The sequence below is a fragment of the Ictalurus punctatus genome, chromosome 21 (assembly GCF_001660625.3).
Source record: "Ictalurus punctatus breed USDA103 chromosome 21, Coco_2.0, whole genome shotgun sequence".
Taxonomy (NCBI): Eukaryota; Metazoa; Chordata; class Actinopteri; order Siluriformes; family Ictaluridae; genus Ictalurus; species Ictalurus punctatus.
Window position 1 is genome coordinate 21,077,975 of NC_030436.2, and position 17,536 is coordinate 21,095,510.

The 17,536-nt window shown below is 45.1% G+C and overlaps 2 protein-coding genes across 5 annotated transcripts in view; one reads left to right on the top strand and one right to left on the bottom strand.

The window, feature by feature from the left end:
- Window positions 1-5,895, bottom strand: part of dstyk (dual serine/threonine and tyrosine protein kinase) — a 19,353-nt gene extending 13,458 nt beyond the window's left edge. The window contains 2 exon segments of the mRNA XM_053674121.1: window positions 4,030-4,329; window positions 5,755-5,895. Of these exon segments, the coding sequence (XP_053530096.1) occupies window positions 4,030-4,329; window positions 5,755-5,785 (331 nt within the window). The 5' untranslated portion in view covers window positions 5,786-5,895.
- A 951-nt stretch (window positions 5,896-6,846) lies between these two features.
- On the top strand, window positions 6,847-16,823 carry nuak2 (NUAK family, SNF1-like kinase, 2). 4 transcript variants are annotated; one of them, XM_017496654.3, is made up of 6 exons: window positions 6,847-7,136; window positions 11,073-11,193; window positions 11,575-11,723; window positions 13,297-13,362; window positions 13,885-14,137; window positions 14,436-16,823. In XM_017496654.3, exons 1-6 carry the CDS (start codon window positions 6,930-6,932, stop codon window positions 15,461-15,463), a joined length of 1,824 nt encoding a protein of 607 aa, XP_017352143.1. In that variant the 5' UTR covers window positions 6,847-6,929; the 3' UTR covers window positions 15,464-16,823. The 4 variants fall into 4 exon arrangements, with proteins under 4 accessions (XP_017352143.1, XP_047005365.1, XP_047005366.1 ...); XM_047149409.1 differs by having other exon boundaries at window positions 7,116-7,136; window positions 11,073-11,416; XM_047149410.2 differs by having other exon boundaries at window positions 7,116-7,136; window positions 11,073-11,387.
- The last annotated feature ends 713 nt before the right edge of the window (window positions 16,824-17,536 follow it).

Below are 17,536 nucleotides of genomic sequence, written 5' to 3' on the forward strand. Positions count from 1 at the left end.
TGTACTGACATTTTCAGTAATAAACTACATCTGTACTGAATCCAGCACAAGAACCGACCACTTTCCCTCGCCGCAGTGCGGACGCTCCGCGCAGATCAAAGAGCCGACACACACCAGACTGGACAAACAGATCGGCATGTCTGTCCCAGTTCTGTGTGTGTGTGTGCGCGTGTGTGTGTGTGCGCCTGCAGGCCCTCATCTTATGATCCAAACACACACACACACACACACACAGTATTCATGGTGGTTATTAGCACGGCTCTAATCTCTGCTGAGTCACTGTGAGGTTATACAAGAATGCAGCACTGAGCTGCTTTACATACACACACACACACACACACACACACACACAAAAGAACACTATAAAGTGTGCAGTGTGAGCGTCAGAACAGAAAAAAGAACACGGTGACTTCACTGTCACCTAAAAACATTTCTCCTGATTAAACTCCAACATCAACAACACTAACAGATTTAAAGAGTCTGGACAGAACACTCATCATCAGACGTGTCCGAGTCTCACACACACGCCTCCGCACTCGTATGGAGCCAGACGGGTCATCATTCATGAACATCGTTACGCCATTTTTAGTTTAAAACGCCGTTTTCTAATCGCCGGCAGGTGTGACTTTACACCACACACCGCCTCATATCACCTTCATTTACTCCTTACAAGCAAAGAGAAGGGACTTTTTTACATCGCTATCGCCATTTTACATCGCCATTGCACCTCGCCATCGCCGGTGTTCTGAATGTGTGGTGTGTTAAATTAATTAATCTACGGCAAGTCGGATCGTTCAATCAGCAAAACACAGAGGATGGTGAGGTGAGGAGTAAACAGGTGAGGAGTAAACAGGTGAGCAGTAAACAGGTGAGCAGTAAACAGGTGAGGAGTAAACAGGTGAGGAGTAAACAGGTGAGGAGTAAACAGGTGAGGAGTAAACAGGTGAGGAGTAAACAGGTGAGGAGTAAACAGGGTGTAGAAAACGGTGTTTTTAAACTTTAGCCATCTATAGTACACACACGCCCCCTCGCACGTACAATGAACTTTAACAAACACAATAACAACAAACTCCTAAAATAAACAATTTGGCCCTTCACTGAATTACAGCGTCTGTCTGTCGATCAGTAAAGCATCCGTCTCTCCAAACAAAATGTCACATTATCTGTCTGGCGGTCGGTCTAGCGGTCGGTCAGTCTGTCTATCTGTCGGTCAGTCTGTCTATCTGTCAGTCAGTCGGTCTGTCTGTCGGTCTGTCTGTCTATCTGTCGGTCAGTCAGTCAGTCAGTCAGTCGGTCGGTCAGTCTGTCTGTCTGTCTGTCTGTCTGTCGGTGCGTCAGTCAGTCGGTCGGTCAGCGGTCTGTGAGCTCAGGGTTGTTGTGGGATAAACCCAGAGCAGTATATTTTCTCTCAGAGGAAGTGGGACGTGAGTGAGAGCTGATTAAAACCTTCCCAGCCTCAGCGAGAGAACAATCAGATGCTTGTTGTGTAAATTCACCTTTATTCCTCAATTCCTCTGGAAAAGTGTGACAGAAACTCCGCCCCGGAATTTTAATTATTTCTGTTATTGCTGTGAACTCCGTACGAACATGTGAGAACCAATCAGGAGAATTAAAGCGCCGTAAAGCCAAGTCACTACAAACTTTCATTTACTGACACTGTTCAGCGTCTGATCTCTCTCCGTGTCCGAGCGGCGTCTGAGCTCGGCCCGTGCCCGAGTGGTGTCTGATCTCTCCATGTGTCTGAGTGGCTTCTGATCTCAGCCCGTGTGTGCGTGGTGTCTGAGCAGCGTTGTTTTTCTCAGCAGTAACAGGCCGGGCGGTGAATAAGGCGCTTAGTGAACAGAACAGAAGGTTTTATTGAGCAGCGAGTGAAAGCAGCTCGACTCAGTGAATAAACACAATAATCTCCTCCTGTAACTGGGCTTTAACCCAATACACCGCCGGGGCTCCTTAATAACGCAGTCATCATCATCATCATAACAACTCCGGTCGATCAGGAAAGACGGAAGGAAAATATCCAGCGTTAGTCCAAGTGTACTGGATCGGATCAGACATGTTCAGCGTCTGTACACTGGCTAATGATCTAATAGTAACAGAAGTGTAATGGCCACCGGTTTAGTTTAGCACACTAAATAAATCTCCTCAGTCTCCACAAACCACGTCATTTCTCTCAGTAAAACAGCTCTGTAGGGTTCTGTGGGGTTCTGTGGAGTTCTGTAAGGTTCTATAGGGTTCTGTGGGGTTCTGTAAGGTTCTGTAGGGTTCTATAGGGTTCTGTGGAGTTCTGTAAGGTTCTATAGGGTTCTGTGGGGTTCTGTAAGGTTCTATAGGGTTCTGTGGGGTTCTATAGGGTTCTGTGGGGTTCTGTAAGGTTCTATAGGGTTCAGTAGGGTTCTGTGGAGTTCTGTAAGGTTCTGTAGGGTTCTGTGGGGTTCTGTAAGGTTCTGTAGTGTTCTATAGGGTTCTGTGGGGTTCTGTAAGGTTCTATAGGGTTCTGTGGGGTTCTGTAAGGTTCTATAGGGTTCAGTAGGGTTCTGTGGAGTTCTGTAAGGTTCTGTAGGGTTCTGTGGGGTTCTGTGGGGTTCTGTAAGGTTCTGTAGTGTTCTATAGGGTTCTGTGGGGTTCTGTAAGGTTCTATAGGGTTCTGTGGGGTTCTGGGGAAACTCAGTAATGGAAATCAGAGAAAAGTCTGATTTACTGTGATACTGAACCTCATCAAAACTGAAGATCAGAATACGCTACCTCAATCGCCGCCGTACCTTACAGAGATATGACCTCACTTCCTGTTTACCATTTTCAGGGTAGTATTTGTGTGCCTGTCGCACGGAGCGGTTTTCAGGACCCGTTACCTCTGTAGGTCTGCGGGGGAAAGCCCGGCGACGCTCCCTGCAAACTTCCAGAAAGATTAAATGCAGAGAGGAGAAACAAAAAGACCCAGTGTAACGGTTCGTTTAGGATTAACGGTCGCTGAAGCTTTTCTGCGCTTCTACACTTCATGGTTCTCGAGACATGTGCTGAAACACTAAACACTCCTCTATAGCGCCACCATCAGACCGCCTCACTCACGCCAGGGTCTGAACTCATAACCTTCTGATTACTGAAACACAAACAAGCTCTGAAACGTGCACACCAACATGTGAGTAATAAACACATGCCTGGGTGTGTGTGTGTGTGTGTGTGTGCGTCGCAGTAAAAGAATCAGTGGATTGGTGTGATGAAGTGGAGTTATTTTTTAACAGCCCTGAGGCTGATTGTTTTCCTCTAACAGCACACCCCGTGTTTTATTTCTCTTACGCCACAGCAACCTACCAACAATTACTATTAATTATTGATTAAAGAACGAAATGTCATCCGTTTTATCCATTTATAGTTACATTTGATGTTATGAAACAAATTATAGCAGCTATAAATACTCGTTCCCTCACCAGCCCTCTCTCTCTCCACTCTCTCTGCCCTCTCTCTACTCTCTCTCTATTCCCCATCTCCACACTCTCTATTCCCTCTCTCTACTCTCTCTCTATTCCCGTCTCCACACTCTCTATTCCCTCTCTCTACTCTCTCTCTATTCCCCATCTCCACACTCTCTATTCCCTCTCTCTACTCTCTCTCTATTCCCGTCTCCACACTCTCTATTCCCTCTCTCTCTATTCCCGTCTCCACACTCTCTATTCCCCCCCTCTCTCTCTCTATTCTCTCTCTCTCTCTCTCTCGAAGTAAATAAGAAAACTGCAGCTTGCTGCGTGTGTCAGTGAGAAACAGTAAAGAAGTGTAAACTCCTCTGCGATGAAGATGTTGGAAAACGTCAAGTTCCAGCTTTCCCTCTGTCTGCTACACAGCACTGACACTGGAGACTCCTTCCATACACGTTACATAAACACGTTTCTCCTCACAGAAAATGTAAACGAGCTGTTACTATAGAAACGAATAGAAACGTATCAGAAGGTTGAAGCTGTGCTACTGTCAGAGGAGCTGCTGTTAGAGGAAACTAATCAACACCTCCTGACCAATCAGAGCGCTGCGGTGTCTCACCCTGCTCCAGGTCCCCAGGCGTGCACACGTTGCTGTAGTTCTGTCTCATCTCTCTGAAGAAGCTGCTCGTCTCCTTCAGGTTCTTCTTCAGCAGCGCAGAGTTTTTGTTGTAGCTGCTGAAGACGCGAGTGAGCTCTCGGGGTAAAGGACTCGTCTTCTGCACGTTTCCTCCCTCCATCGTCCCTCGCTCTCCCTCAAACACACACACACACTCTGATGATGATGATGATGATGATGATGAAGGTGCTGAAGTGACGGATGTAAAACCCAGCTCTCTCTCTCTCCTCACATGTGCATCTCCTGCAGGTTGTGGATCAGAGATGAGGAGGAAAAACGCTTGGTGTTTTTTTTCTTTCTTGTTTAAGAGTGCAAAAAAATAAAACTCTTATCTCATCATCATCATCATCATCTTCATCTCAGCACTGACTTTCACTGCACACTCACTCGACTCGGAGCTGTTTAATGCACTGCTCTTATATACAGCTCATGCATTAAAGTCTAAAAGAATGACTCCTGTGTATAAAGCGAGGGAGGGAAAGTATTCGCCCCCTCCTTCACCACCTCCTCCTCCTCCTCCAGATTCAGTCCAACAAAACAAAACAAAACAAAACAAAACAAAACAAACAACAACTCCCAGACGAGTGTCCGGATTACCAGATCTCTTCACAGAGGTTTCTTCTTTATCTGTGAGCGAAATGCACAGACGGGTCGATGAAGAAAAAATCCCAAACAAAAACACACCGTCTGCTAGCCAGCCTCTCGCGCTAACTTTAATTAGCCGAATGCTAGCTCACTGGTCACAGACAACTTTTCTTTTTTTTCTTTTTTTTTTTTAAGTCAGAAGCTAACCCGGACAACAATAACCCATCACTCATACAAGCCTGTGCAGATATCCCTCTCCAAACCCGGACATTTTAACCCGCTTTAAAAACCTCTGTCCCGTTTTTAGCCAGCCATCAGCTCACAGCTCCGACTCCCACTGCGGGCTGCAGCTAGCGAAGAATCCCTCACTTCCGGGGTGCACTTTAAAACAACGAGCTGTCGTCCCGTCACAGCAGCTGCAGGCGGCAGTCATCCCAGAGTTATTCCGTGTTAAAGTCTCTCCGTGGCGGCTACACCGTGCTGTCTTTACCGAGTACAAACTCGGCGCAGGATTGTGTGCAGCCGGAGAGCCGCGCTGCTCAAAAGGGGTGTTTTTGAAGGCTCGCTCTGCTCCGGTGCATTCTGGGATACGTAGTCACAACAATAAGTGTCCCGCCCTGTACACGTTCAAACGTGGCGTTGTTTTATTGTTAATTATTTCAGTTTTCCGACACTTTGAAAATGAAAATCTCATCAGTTATCGATTAACTTTTAAAGATGTACAATACAAGCCCGCGGGCTGTCGCGGAATTACAGAAACAACTGGGAGATTTAAAAGGGACTTTCTACATTTACTCAACCGGCACGCCTCACACTTTTTGTGTATTGTCTCCGCCTGGCGGTGAGGCGCTGTAACTGCACCAGGGCGTGAGAACAGAAGCACATACAGCACTGAGTTTTATTCTTTTCTCTACAAACAGATCACTCAGAGACGCTTTCAGTCCTGAATGAAGTAACATTCTAATAAAAAGAAAAACACCGTTAAAAACATTTTTGTTAGTTATTTCAGTTTTAAAAGTTTTGTATCTCGAACAAGTTTATAAAATGCAGTCCAATCACGACGTGGGGGGGGGCTACACTTACCACTGGATAGCGTTAGCATCTCGCTAATCATTAGTGACTAGCATGCTAGCTGGTGTGTGTGTGTATGAGAGAGACTGAAACTAGCTGATACCTACAATGAAACCGAAACTTTCCATTACGTTTGTAAAAAACAACAAAACAAACAAACAATCGTTAATAGCCAACTAGCGATTATTCAAACTGTCAAAATACCCGGATGAGGCGGTGGCACGTGATTGGTCCACACAAATCAGCACCCGCCTACAGGATGTGTAGTTTAGAGAAGATATCGAAACCTTTGATATCTAATCATGTATTGATTAGTTACTTAATTCAGGATTATTTAAATCAGTCATTATTATATTTTCTTTATTTCAGTAACAGTATAAAGCGGCTCAGTGGACTTCCGGCATCAGCGATGACGTAGACATTCACCTCCTTAGGTTACTCTTCATTAAAAAATCCCCATTTTTGGATATTTCCGTCTTTTTATCTGTCAGATTCTGTCAGATTCACACCTACTTAAATATAACATTCTAACATTGTGGATATTTTTCTGACTGCGTGTTTCTCTTAGTGTTTTGTTGTTCAGGGTGGGTGTGTGGAAGGAGTGAGTGGTAGAGGATGGATGGATGGATGATGGTTGTGTGTGTGTGTGTGTGTGTGTGTGTGAGAGAGAGAGAGAGAGAGAACGTCCTCTACGCCCTACAGGCGTCTCGTGTGTGTGAAGAATGCGCTTTGGGGATTATGTATGATTAATATCAGTGTAATTTGTTTACAGCAAAGATGTGCTCCTCACTTCTGGTGAATAATAATAATAATAATAATAATAATAGTAATATCTTTTCACCTCAGTGTCACATTCGCAGTTGAATTTGAATCTAGTTTATAAAATGTGCGCTGAAACCCCGGGTGTTTATTAGCGAGTCTTCATGCACGTAATCTGTGTGTAAAATAATATATTAACACGCGCGTGCGTTCTTGAACCTATTCTTAAATCTGAATGGATTTTCGACTTCTTTTGAAAGAGGAACGAAACCCCTCCGCTGTGAACCCCGCCCCCACGCCAAGGCCCGCCCCTATCTGCGCCTGAAGCCCCGCCCGTGTGTGAATATGAGCAGCGGGTGAGCGAGTGGAGAGAGTGAGGAGCTGTGCGTGAGGCAGTCTTACCTGAGCTCAGGCAGGATCAGGTGAACATGGAGGGGATGCGGTTCGGACGCGGAATGGACGCTGTGACGGAGGGTCATCATGCTGACCGGAAGTGCCCCTCTCCAGGAAAACGGCACGCGGTCAAGCGGCATCATCACAAACACAACCTGAAGCACAGGTACGACTTCCTGGAGACTCTGGGCAAAGGGACTTACGGCAAAGTGAAGAAAGCGGTGGACAGAACCGGAAAGCTGGTGAGCATCTCCCCTCTCTAAACCTAAACGAACTGCAGTGTGGGTTTATTTCTAGAGATTTCCACCATGGAAGCAGTTTGCTGTGATCTGAAGACACGCCTGCTGATTGTAATCGTGTTTACATCTGACAGTAACCTCCTGCAGTGTGCAGCCTCCACCTCGACTCCACTCTCAGACCTTTAGTTACCTTCTCACAAAGAAAGGTACCAAACCGCACTGTTTTCTTCTCCTTGCTGGAGTGCTAAGTACCATTAAGTACCATTAAGTACCATTAAGGGACAGTCTTTTCTGTCTCCAGTGTTTATTATCTCTCACGTGGAAACCTTTTCCACTAATGTACTTGTACAAGCTAATTAACGCTACACGACACACACCTTCCCAGGTACAAGATACACACCAAGAGTGCAAAACATGTGCCTTTGATGGTGCCGATCCAGGAAAAGTGCAGTTTAGTACCTTTTTATTTCTGAGAGTGTTAAAGGTGCGCTACAGTCACACTTCAAGGTTAAAGATGTTCACCTGAGGGTACCGCTCCAGAGGGTACTGCTAAAGTTAGTACCCTGTTGGGCTTTTTGTGTGTGTGTGTGTGTGTGTGTGTGTGTGTGTACAATTTTGGTTACCTTTCATTCCCATGACACACACACACACACACACACACACACACACACACACAGCCAGCATCTCATTGTGTTCATGAGTGAAGCATGACGTGAGTCACACTAAGAAGAAAAACACAGAAAACAGGCCAACTCACCTGCTCACAAACACCACAGAACAGGTTTTCACTCCTCCTCCTCTTCATCCTCCTCTTCATCCTCCTCCTCTCAGAGAAAGCGCTTTCAGTAACCCAGGGGAACACAGCTGTAATACACACACATTATTTATATAAAATAAGGTATAATGGAATGTTTCTGTCTCCAGAGCCTCTATAAGTGTGTTGAATATAAAACATTACAAAAATAATTGCTCACTAATCCACTTTAATTGTGTTGTGGTGTAAAAGACGGGACTGAGGTTCAGAGACTCAACACTTAATGTTTATCATCAACATTTATAGAATTATTCATTATTATTATTTTTATTATTATTAACAAACCCAGTTTGTCACTATTTTGTTCAAAGCCACACGATTTCAGCCCGAGTTTTCATCACCACAACAAGTCCACTCACCTTGACTCACAAGACATTTCAAAATCACCCAAGCGATTCACACACACACACACACTTAAAAAAAAACAACAAAAAAAAACAAAACGCACATGCACTGAACAGCTGGAGGAAAAGTCCTGAACAGTTTGTAGGAAGCTACAGAAGGACTTCAGATTTCTTTCGAGTTGGGATGCGTGTTGTTTTGCACGTTACCGCGTTATAAAAAACGATAAAAATCCACCTGTAACTTCCACCTCACAGCATAGACAGTATAAGTATTGGCACCCAAAGTGTGCAGTAACGCAGTGTGTCCTAAACCTCATCTGTGCTGTAACTGAGGACATTTTCCTGATAGAGACGTTATTAATGCAGCAGGTGAAGTAGTCACGTGAGTTTAACGTTTTAAACGTTCAGAGTGTGTGTGTGTGAGCGAGTGAGGGAGACTAATCGTGACTGGGTGAAACTGGAGATTTCGGTGTTTTATCCCAGTGCAGGATTTACTGAAAGGTTTAAAATGATAAACATCTTTTCAGTGAATTTTGGACATGAAACACCGATCACGTTGAATCAGCTGATTGCTTTACACACACACACACACACACACACACACACACACACACACACACACACACAAAACAGTGTTTGTATCAGGGTAAACTGTGTGTGTGAGACGTGGTGTAGATAAGTGTGTCCTTTCTAAAGTTTCTCCTGACCGTCACACTGAAGTTAACCCTGTGTTGTGACTCGGAGGTTACAGCGCTCGCGTCAAGTTAAACGTTCGTCTTAAATTAAGAATTCGATTCGAAAAACGTTTTCCCTTCTAATCCTGAAGGCACATTACTGCGGACGTTTTCAGGTGTGTGTGTGTGTGTGTGTGTGTGTGTGTGGGGCTCAGTTTTTCTTAGACACTCAGTCCTTTAGCTGTCCCCTCGTTAAAGCAGTTCAGCTCCAGACGCTCTTCTGATGAAGACACGAGGCTGAAAGTCCCGGTATTTCCTCCTCTGGTGATATTTCTGTGAAGGGAAGTGTGTGTGTGTGATCTGCTCACGTGTCATCGTACTGTCGGTAAACACAGACAGGAAGTTCAGCAGTGTCTGTAATCGGCCATCACTATATTCAACAAACACACAATACAGTATTAAACCCACTCACAGTGCATTATGGGTAATACAGTAATGGCTCTGTGGGTTCTAGAGTTTGGGTTCTTCTACCGTTCCGTCACGGTGGACCAATCAGAAGGCAGTGCGGCTCAGGATCTATCCCCATGTCGTGTTCTGTGATAGACAGATGGCCTGCAGCTGAATGATGTCTCAGACTCTCAGGAAACACGAGCAGGAAGTGACACTTCTGTTCCTGCTGCGGCTCCGTGCTGTAGAGCTCTAACCTGTCATTTCACTCAAAAGACATGAGATCACCTGCTTTCACTGGAGCCGAGTTCAGGAAGCGATAAAGGGATCGGGAGGAAAAATGCAAACTCTGATGGGTATCTGGGGGAAAAATCAAATCCCAGGCAACATATAAAGAAAAAACTTTGGGGGTTTTCCCCTAAATCACTTCCTCTTTCATATCAGTGTCTAGCTGCTTATCTCCACTTCATTGTCCTGGTCTGTTTTAATCTCTCTCTCACACACACACACACACACACACACACACACACACACACACACACTGCTGATTCGTGGTGTACTACAGAGAGAGAGTGAGACAGGTAGAGAGCGAGACAGGTAGCAGGGGCAAAGGAAAGAGGACCAGGGGAAAAAGACAGAAAGGGAGAAAGGTTCAGATAAAAACTGAGTGAACAGAGGATGCCTACAGAGCAGCAGAGAGAGTGAGACATCGAGAGAGTGAGACATCGAGAGAGTGAGACAGATAGAGAGTCTGTGCTGTTGTTCAAACGTGTTCTATTCAGGACGTGTTGAGACATGAATAGTTTCCTTGATTTTTTTCCAGTGAACTGGTCTGGGAGGAGGAGGGAGGAGGGGGAGAGGGGGAGAGAGAGGGAGAGAGAGAGAGAGAGAGGGAGAGAGAGAGAGATCTCAGGCCTGCAGTATTTATCCTCCACATATCTGCCCCATACTCCTCCGGAGATAGCGGTCAGGGAAACGCAGGCGGTGAAAAACAGCAGGGTTTAATATCCCGAGGAGGAAATGCCAGGCGTGTGTCTCACAGCGGCCCGGTGAACGCAGCTATATTTAACTCCTCCAAACTGCCCTCAGTTATTTCCTGATCGACGCTCCAGAAATCCACCGAGAGATTAAAACCTGCCAGGACTCGTCTCGACCCGCTCCAGACTTCCACATAATCACTTAAACACTCCCTTCCTGCAGCGTTCCTCTCCCCACTGCCCTGTGGGGAAATCTGCACAGAAACAAACCGCTTCAGATAAACTTCACACCTGTGTGTGTGTGTGTGTGTGTGTGTGTGTGTGTGTGTGTGTGTGTGTGTGTGTGTGTGTGTGTGTGGCCTCTGACCTCTGTTGCTCACCCTCCGTCTCTCCTGCCCTGGAGGTCCCTGATGACGTATACAGGCCCAAGGAATCTCGCGCATTTGCTCACACACACACACACACACACACACACACACACACACATCATTACTACTCCCACTGGGTAAAGAGAATGATCTTTATTTACTGAGGTGTTGTAAGTGTGGTGTTCTTACACGCCACAGTTCAGGGTTATATCTGCATGTGTGTGTGCTGGGGTTTACATTTCTGAGTCCTGCTCCAGCTAATGGACTCCTGTAATGAACACACTGTGTGTTGTGTTGTGTTGTGTTGTGTTGCAGGTGGCCATCAAATCTATCAGGAAAGAAAACATTAAAGATGAACAGGACCTGACGCACATCAGGAGAGAGATCGAGATCATGTCGTCCCTCAATCACCCCTACATCATCACCGTGTACGAGGGTAGGTCTGGGCCAAACCTACAGATCTCACTCCGTACACAGTAAATAAAATCCCCCGACGAAGTGAAGGCTGTTCTCGCCGTGTGACTGCAGCAGCGAAACCCAGGAGAAACGCCGCTGTGAAACGAGGTGCTGGAAAGCACAGTCTGTGTACGTCACAACGCCGGGGAGGAAGCAGGAAGCTGATTAGTTGATGTCGGGAGACTGAATTAGTCTTTTATTCAGTAACGACCCAATTACTCTAAACGATCATGTCATTCGTCTCTATATATGTGTGTGTGTGTGTGTGTGTGTGTGTGTGTATAATAGAAATGTTTATTTTTTTAAAGTACAGGTATTAATGTGTGTGTGTGTGTGTGTGTGTGTGTGTGTGTGTGTGTAGTGTTTGAGAATAAGGATAAGATCGTGATTGTGATGGAGTACGCCAGTAGAGGAGATTTATTCGACTACATCAGTGGGAGGCAGATCTCTGAGCGAGAGGCCAGACACGTCTTCAGACAGATCGTCTCAGCTGTGCACTACTGCCACAGGGTAAACATCCTGCCCCACGTCTGCACCTCACGTCTGCACCTCACGTCTAGACTCTTTCTGACCCCATACACAATTTATACACACAACGCTTCCCTCAGGAATATTTCTACATTTTAGACGAGACGTCTGGTTTTTCGTCCAGTGTGTGTGGCTGAATCACACGAGCCTGGCTGTACCACTGAAACCATGGCAACCAACAACAACAAAAATCTCTGTCAGTTATATAGACTAAACACACACACAAACAACCGAGTACTGTAGGATCTTATAAAGAATTCAGCCCACACCCATACTGCATTGTTTGACTGTTGAACGCACGCACGCACGCACACACACACACACACACACACACACACACACATATCTCTCCTTATATAACCACACAGACACTAAACAGGAGCAATGAAGCAACAGAAATGAGACCGAAACAAATGCCAGCAATGTTGTTGTATAACAGCACGCGATATGAAGCTCCACCCCGCAACGCTGAAACCTCACCGACATTAAATTCAAATCTAACCCTGGAACTGTAGGCCATTTTAACATGACTGAATTATTTTAATAAGTCTGAAGAATAAAAATGAATTCCTGTAAAGGAAGTGTTTAATGCCCACGTCCGGTGGAATGTGTTTTATCAGAAAAACCAAACCGGTCAATAAAGTGGCTCTGATTTGTAAAATCTATGCGACTGCGCAGTGAGAAAATGAGCCGAGGTGTAATCGTGAGCGCTCTGAGCAATTCCGCGTCTGAAAAAGGAACTCCTCTTCTGTCTCGTCCCAAACGGAAGCGGTTTGTGAAATTGGAAAGCGCTCTTCTGCATTTTTCTTCCTTTTTACTATGGTGTCTTGTGGGGGTTTTTTCTTCTTTTTCTTCTTCCTCTTCTCGTCCCCGCCCCTTTTTATGATCTGCATTTTCATTCCTTCCATTTTAGCCGTAACGATCTCTGGTTTCTGGGAACCCGTGAGCTGAAGGTATTCCCTCCTGCCGAGAAACACAACAGGGCGGCGTAGCTCACATTCCACACGCCGGGTTTTTTTATGACCTTATTTAGAGATTGGTGGAACAGGACAGGCAGACTGAACCGGTCAGTTTTCTGCTGAGCCGACAACAAACCTGCAGCCACACGAATAAATCCCTCCATCTACACATCGATAAGAGTCGGGAACCAGGCTCCAGGAATCTCAGATAAAGAAATGACAATAACCACAACAGATACACTGAAACACCATGTGAGCGATTATGACGATGAAATCTCTTAATTACACATCGTGTAAAATCTCATGGTATAATTTAAAAAGGACTAAAACGACATAAAATGGAACAAAAAAAAGCCTAACAGGATAAGAGACGGTGTGCGTGAAAGAAGAAAAGGAAGAATGAGAAGGCGCACGAAAAGAAACTGCTTTTATTCCTACAGCCCATTCCTCACTCCAGAAATGATCCAGTTGAAAGTCGGCTTTTTATCGAGCGTTGGTGTTCGCTCTTTGTGGTTTGAGGGATTTCTGTAGCTGTAGTCATGGTGTTTTATGAGCAGTTTGATTTAACGCTACATGTTTCCGCTCCTCTCTTGCAGAACGGCATCGTGCACCGCGACCTGAAACTGGAAAACATCCTGCTGGACGCAAACGGAGACGTGAAGGTGAGACGCTCAACACCTGCTGTGTGTGTGTGTGTGTGTGTGTGTGTGTGTGTGTGTGTGTGTGAGAATCAACACGCCAGTAAAGCTCACACCCTTTATGTGTATATGCAGTGAGATGTTCTGCATCTGTGAACTGAACACACACACACACACACACACACACACACACACACACACACACACACACACACACACACACACACACACACACCCTTCAGTTTCACCTGCACTGTAGTTTTTGATATTTATCAGGCTTGTGTTGGAAAATGATAGTTTTGTTTTCACGGGTCAGCATTTTGGCCGTAAATAAACGATGGGTGCATCTCGTGTAGGATTCGGTTTCACCCGACATCAACACTGCCATCGCTCTCTCAGCATGGCTTTGTGCTCATGGGCAGAAAAGTAGTGTCAGGCTAGCGAGCGCCATGCGCTACCTGACGGTTACCACGGGAACACAAATCTGACTTTAGCGATGTGAAATGACGCAAGAAAGTGTGATTAATCGAGCGGTCGCGTTTTCAGATTGCCGACTTCGGCCTGTCGAACCTGTACCGGAGAGACGAGTACCTGCAGACGTATTGCGGCAGCCCGCTGTACGCCTCTCCTGAGATCGTTAACGGGCGGCCGTATAAAGGGCCAGAGGTGGACAGCTGGTCTCTCGGCGTCCTCCTCTACGCTTTGGTGCATGAAGCCATGCCCTTCGATGGCCACGACTACAGGACGCTGGTGCGACAAATCAGCACCGGAAACTACCGCAAACCCACCAAGCCATCAGGTAACAGGAAGTGCATGTTCTGTAGAAAGTTATTTACTCGTGGTGTACCTTTCAACAAATCGGTGGAACAGAAAAGCCACCGTTTAGGATTTGTACAAATACTAACGCAAAATCCAGTAAAATACCAGAAAGCCTAAAGCCCAAATATACAGTGTATGATGTAGTGTTACTACGTGTGGTACTATATTAACGTAATGCTGCTCTGAGATAAAAGTACTAAATTTGTGTTGTAAATGATCTGGTACCATGTAAATAGCTTTGGTAAAGAGTTTACAGAGTCTCCTCCCCCTCCATCCAGATGCATGTGGTTTGATCCGCTGGATGCTGATGGTAAACCCTGATCGCAGGGCGACTCTAGAAGAAATTGCTGGCCACTGGTGGCTTAATTGGGGCTACCAGCGTCCTCTTCTGGCTAAGAATGAGACAGCAGGAACAACACCACCACCTACCACCACCTCGTCATCACAAATGAGCAACTCAGCCCGACTCACTGATTGGCTTCGAAGAACTTCTCGACCTCTGATGCACAGCGGCTCGAAAATGCGCTGCCTTCTGCGTCCAGGAGGGGGAGTGACAGGAGACGCGCCCATCACTCGTCAGCGCTCGATTCGCAGGTCGCGTAAAGAAAACAACGTCTCTCAGAGCATGCAAGAGAACACTGCGCCCAGGCCGTTTAAAGGCATCCTGAAAAAACGTGGCAGCCTGAAACAGAAGCCATGCGGTGAACCACAGGTTCCGCCTTTGGAGGAAAAAATGGCGAACGCGACAGTAGCGCCACCTGTAGCCGAGCCTCCGCCTCCTCCTCAAGTTCCTCCCCCTCGCAAGGGAATCCTGAAGAAGCCAGTAGAGAGGGAATCGGGTTACTACTCCTCGTCCACCGAAAGCAGCGATTCCACCCAAACACCACAAACTGAGCTGTGCGCTATGACACCGAGACGTAGAGGAATCCTTAAATGTAACGGAAAATTTTCCTCCGGGGTTTTGCAAGAATTCAGGGAATTCGGCTCTCTGGACCAGATAGAAGCATCCCTCCCACCTGGGGGCGTCAGATCTCGTCCCAGCATGGCCATCAGCGAGGACAGCATCCTTTCGTCAGAATCCTTTGATCGATTAGACCTGCCTGATCGCTGTGAACCTGCAATGAAGGTGGATCGTCCGGCAAGGGGCAGCTCGATGCGCGGCAGTGTTTCGGCCGACAATCTATTGGACCTGAAGGAAAACGGGCAGGAATTATGGGATACAGACAAGATGGGAGAAAGCATGTTCTCCGTCACGGACTGTGAAAAGGTCTACAAGTCTGCCTGTAATGGCACCCATGTTTGCTGAAACAAACACCAAAACTCCTTCAAACCCGACAGGTCCGTTTCAGGACGTGTTCCGATTCTGCACGGGAAAGGAATCGTTGTGGAGACTGCAGTCCTGGAACAGGGAAGGACGACTAACAGAGTTAGCCGAGCTTCCACATATCGACTCGAGAAGGCACGTTCTCCATCACAGACTGAAAACGTGACCCCGGTGTACCAGTTAGCCTTTCACGGTGGTGGAAATAGAGCTAGCCGATACTAGATATTAAACTTATTTAAGACGTGGCTGTCACATTGGCATAAGTCTGTTCATTTTATTAGTGGAGCCAAAATGGGGGTAGAAAGGGAATAGTATTGGGCAGTAGAGCAAAGCAAAATGTGCCAAGGGGCTGTTCTTAGAGAGGCGATTCTCCTTTTAAACAGCATTTCTTAAATACAGTTTAGATTTCGTGAGGCTGCAGCCTCTCTGTGTCAGACCAGGACCTTGTTTTGTGATAATTAAGCTTGAAAATGAACCAAAAGATCCAAATATGCTGAAAGTACATGTTTAAAAACACATTTAAGGGGTAATACTCAGACTACAGAGAAATGAGGACCAGAAGAAATCTAAAGGAAAACGTCTGGTTTATCATCTGCAAGCTCATAACGTCTGCAGCTCAGAGTCCATTAGTGATAAGATATTTTTAAAAAAAACAAACACACAACAAAGTCTGTTAACCTTGTAAATGATTAACCTTTAAGACGGACGGTCATCGGTCTCTCTCTGCTGAAACACCAGCCCAGACGCGGCTGTTTATTGCTTTATGAATTGACTTGTGATAAGGATCAGTAGATGTAAACGGACTGTGAGAAGTTTGTGAAAACGGTTTTGTAGGCGGTACTCGCTCACCGAGGCCTCTAAGTGAAAACACTGTCTTTTTAATTTATTTGTAATTGTATTTTATGAAAAACCTGCTATTGTCCAACCGTCTGAGATCAAGAAGAAATGAAGACGGGTGCATTCTGTTGCTCCTGTCCAGCTTTCACTAATGTAAAAACTTGTCATTATTTCTTGAATTTTTCTTTTAATAGTAATTTTATTTCCATGACCCTTCCTAATGTCCGATTGGTCTTGTGTTCATACTATTCCACTGTCATCCCATGTGAGAAACTGCAGGAAGGATGTCATAATACAATATTGCTCGACTGGAAAATGGCCAACAAGACTGTGAAGAATGTGATGTGTATTTTTGATGCTTATGTTCCCATAAGAGACGATCTGTACATGTCTTTAACAAACCCTGCAACGTGGTAGGGTCAACCTGCGTCACACCGTGTTCGCCAGCGTGACCTTTTAAAAACCGATACTGGATCAGTGGGCCAATAAAAACTCACAAACACAACTATCGTCTTTCGTTTTCATCTTTTCATTTAATAGTTCACAGCCGGGCTTTATGATTAGTTTTATGGCTCAAATAATAAAGTCTGATTACTGGAGTTTGTTGAGAAGCCAAAGATCAAAGCTAACAACGATCTACTTCTGTCTATGGTAATCAGGCATGTACCAATAATCAGTTATACAATATACTGAGAGATTCACTCAGCTGAGGGCCGCTGGAGAGGAGACTGACGATAAGAGCATTCTGTTTAACTTTTAATACTAATTTATAACAAATTAAATAACATCTTAAACTGTTATCCTGATATAAAACATGGCTTTGAGGAAAGAGAGCAAATTAATCACTTGTGTGTCATGAAGTTAAACAATAAGAATTAAACACATTTTTTTTTTTTAAAGAACAGTGTTGTATTATTTAAGCAGTAATTTAAATCTAAAACTGTGGTTGCACTCAGACATTGACATTGTGAAAGCAGCCGTAGTCAAGCATGCAAAGGTCAAATGGGAAATTCAAACATTGTGCAAAAGCATACAAAATGTGAAGGATATGAGCCAAGCATGCGGTTTAACACCCACAATAAACATTAACATTTAAAACAAACACACATTTCTTTTATTTATTTTATATATATATATATATATATATTATATATATATATATATATATATATATTTTATATATATATATTTTATATATTTTATATATATATATATATA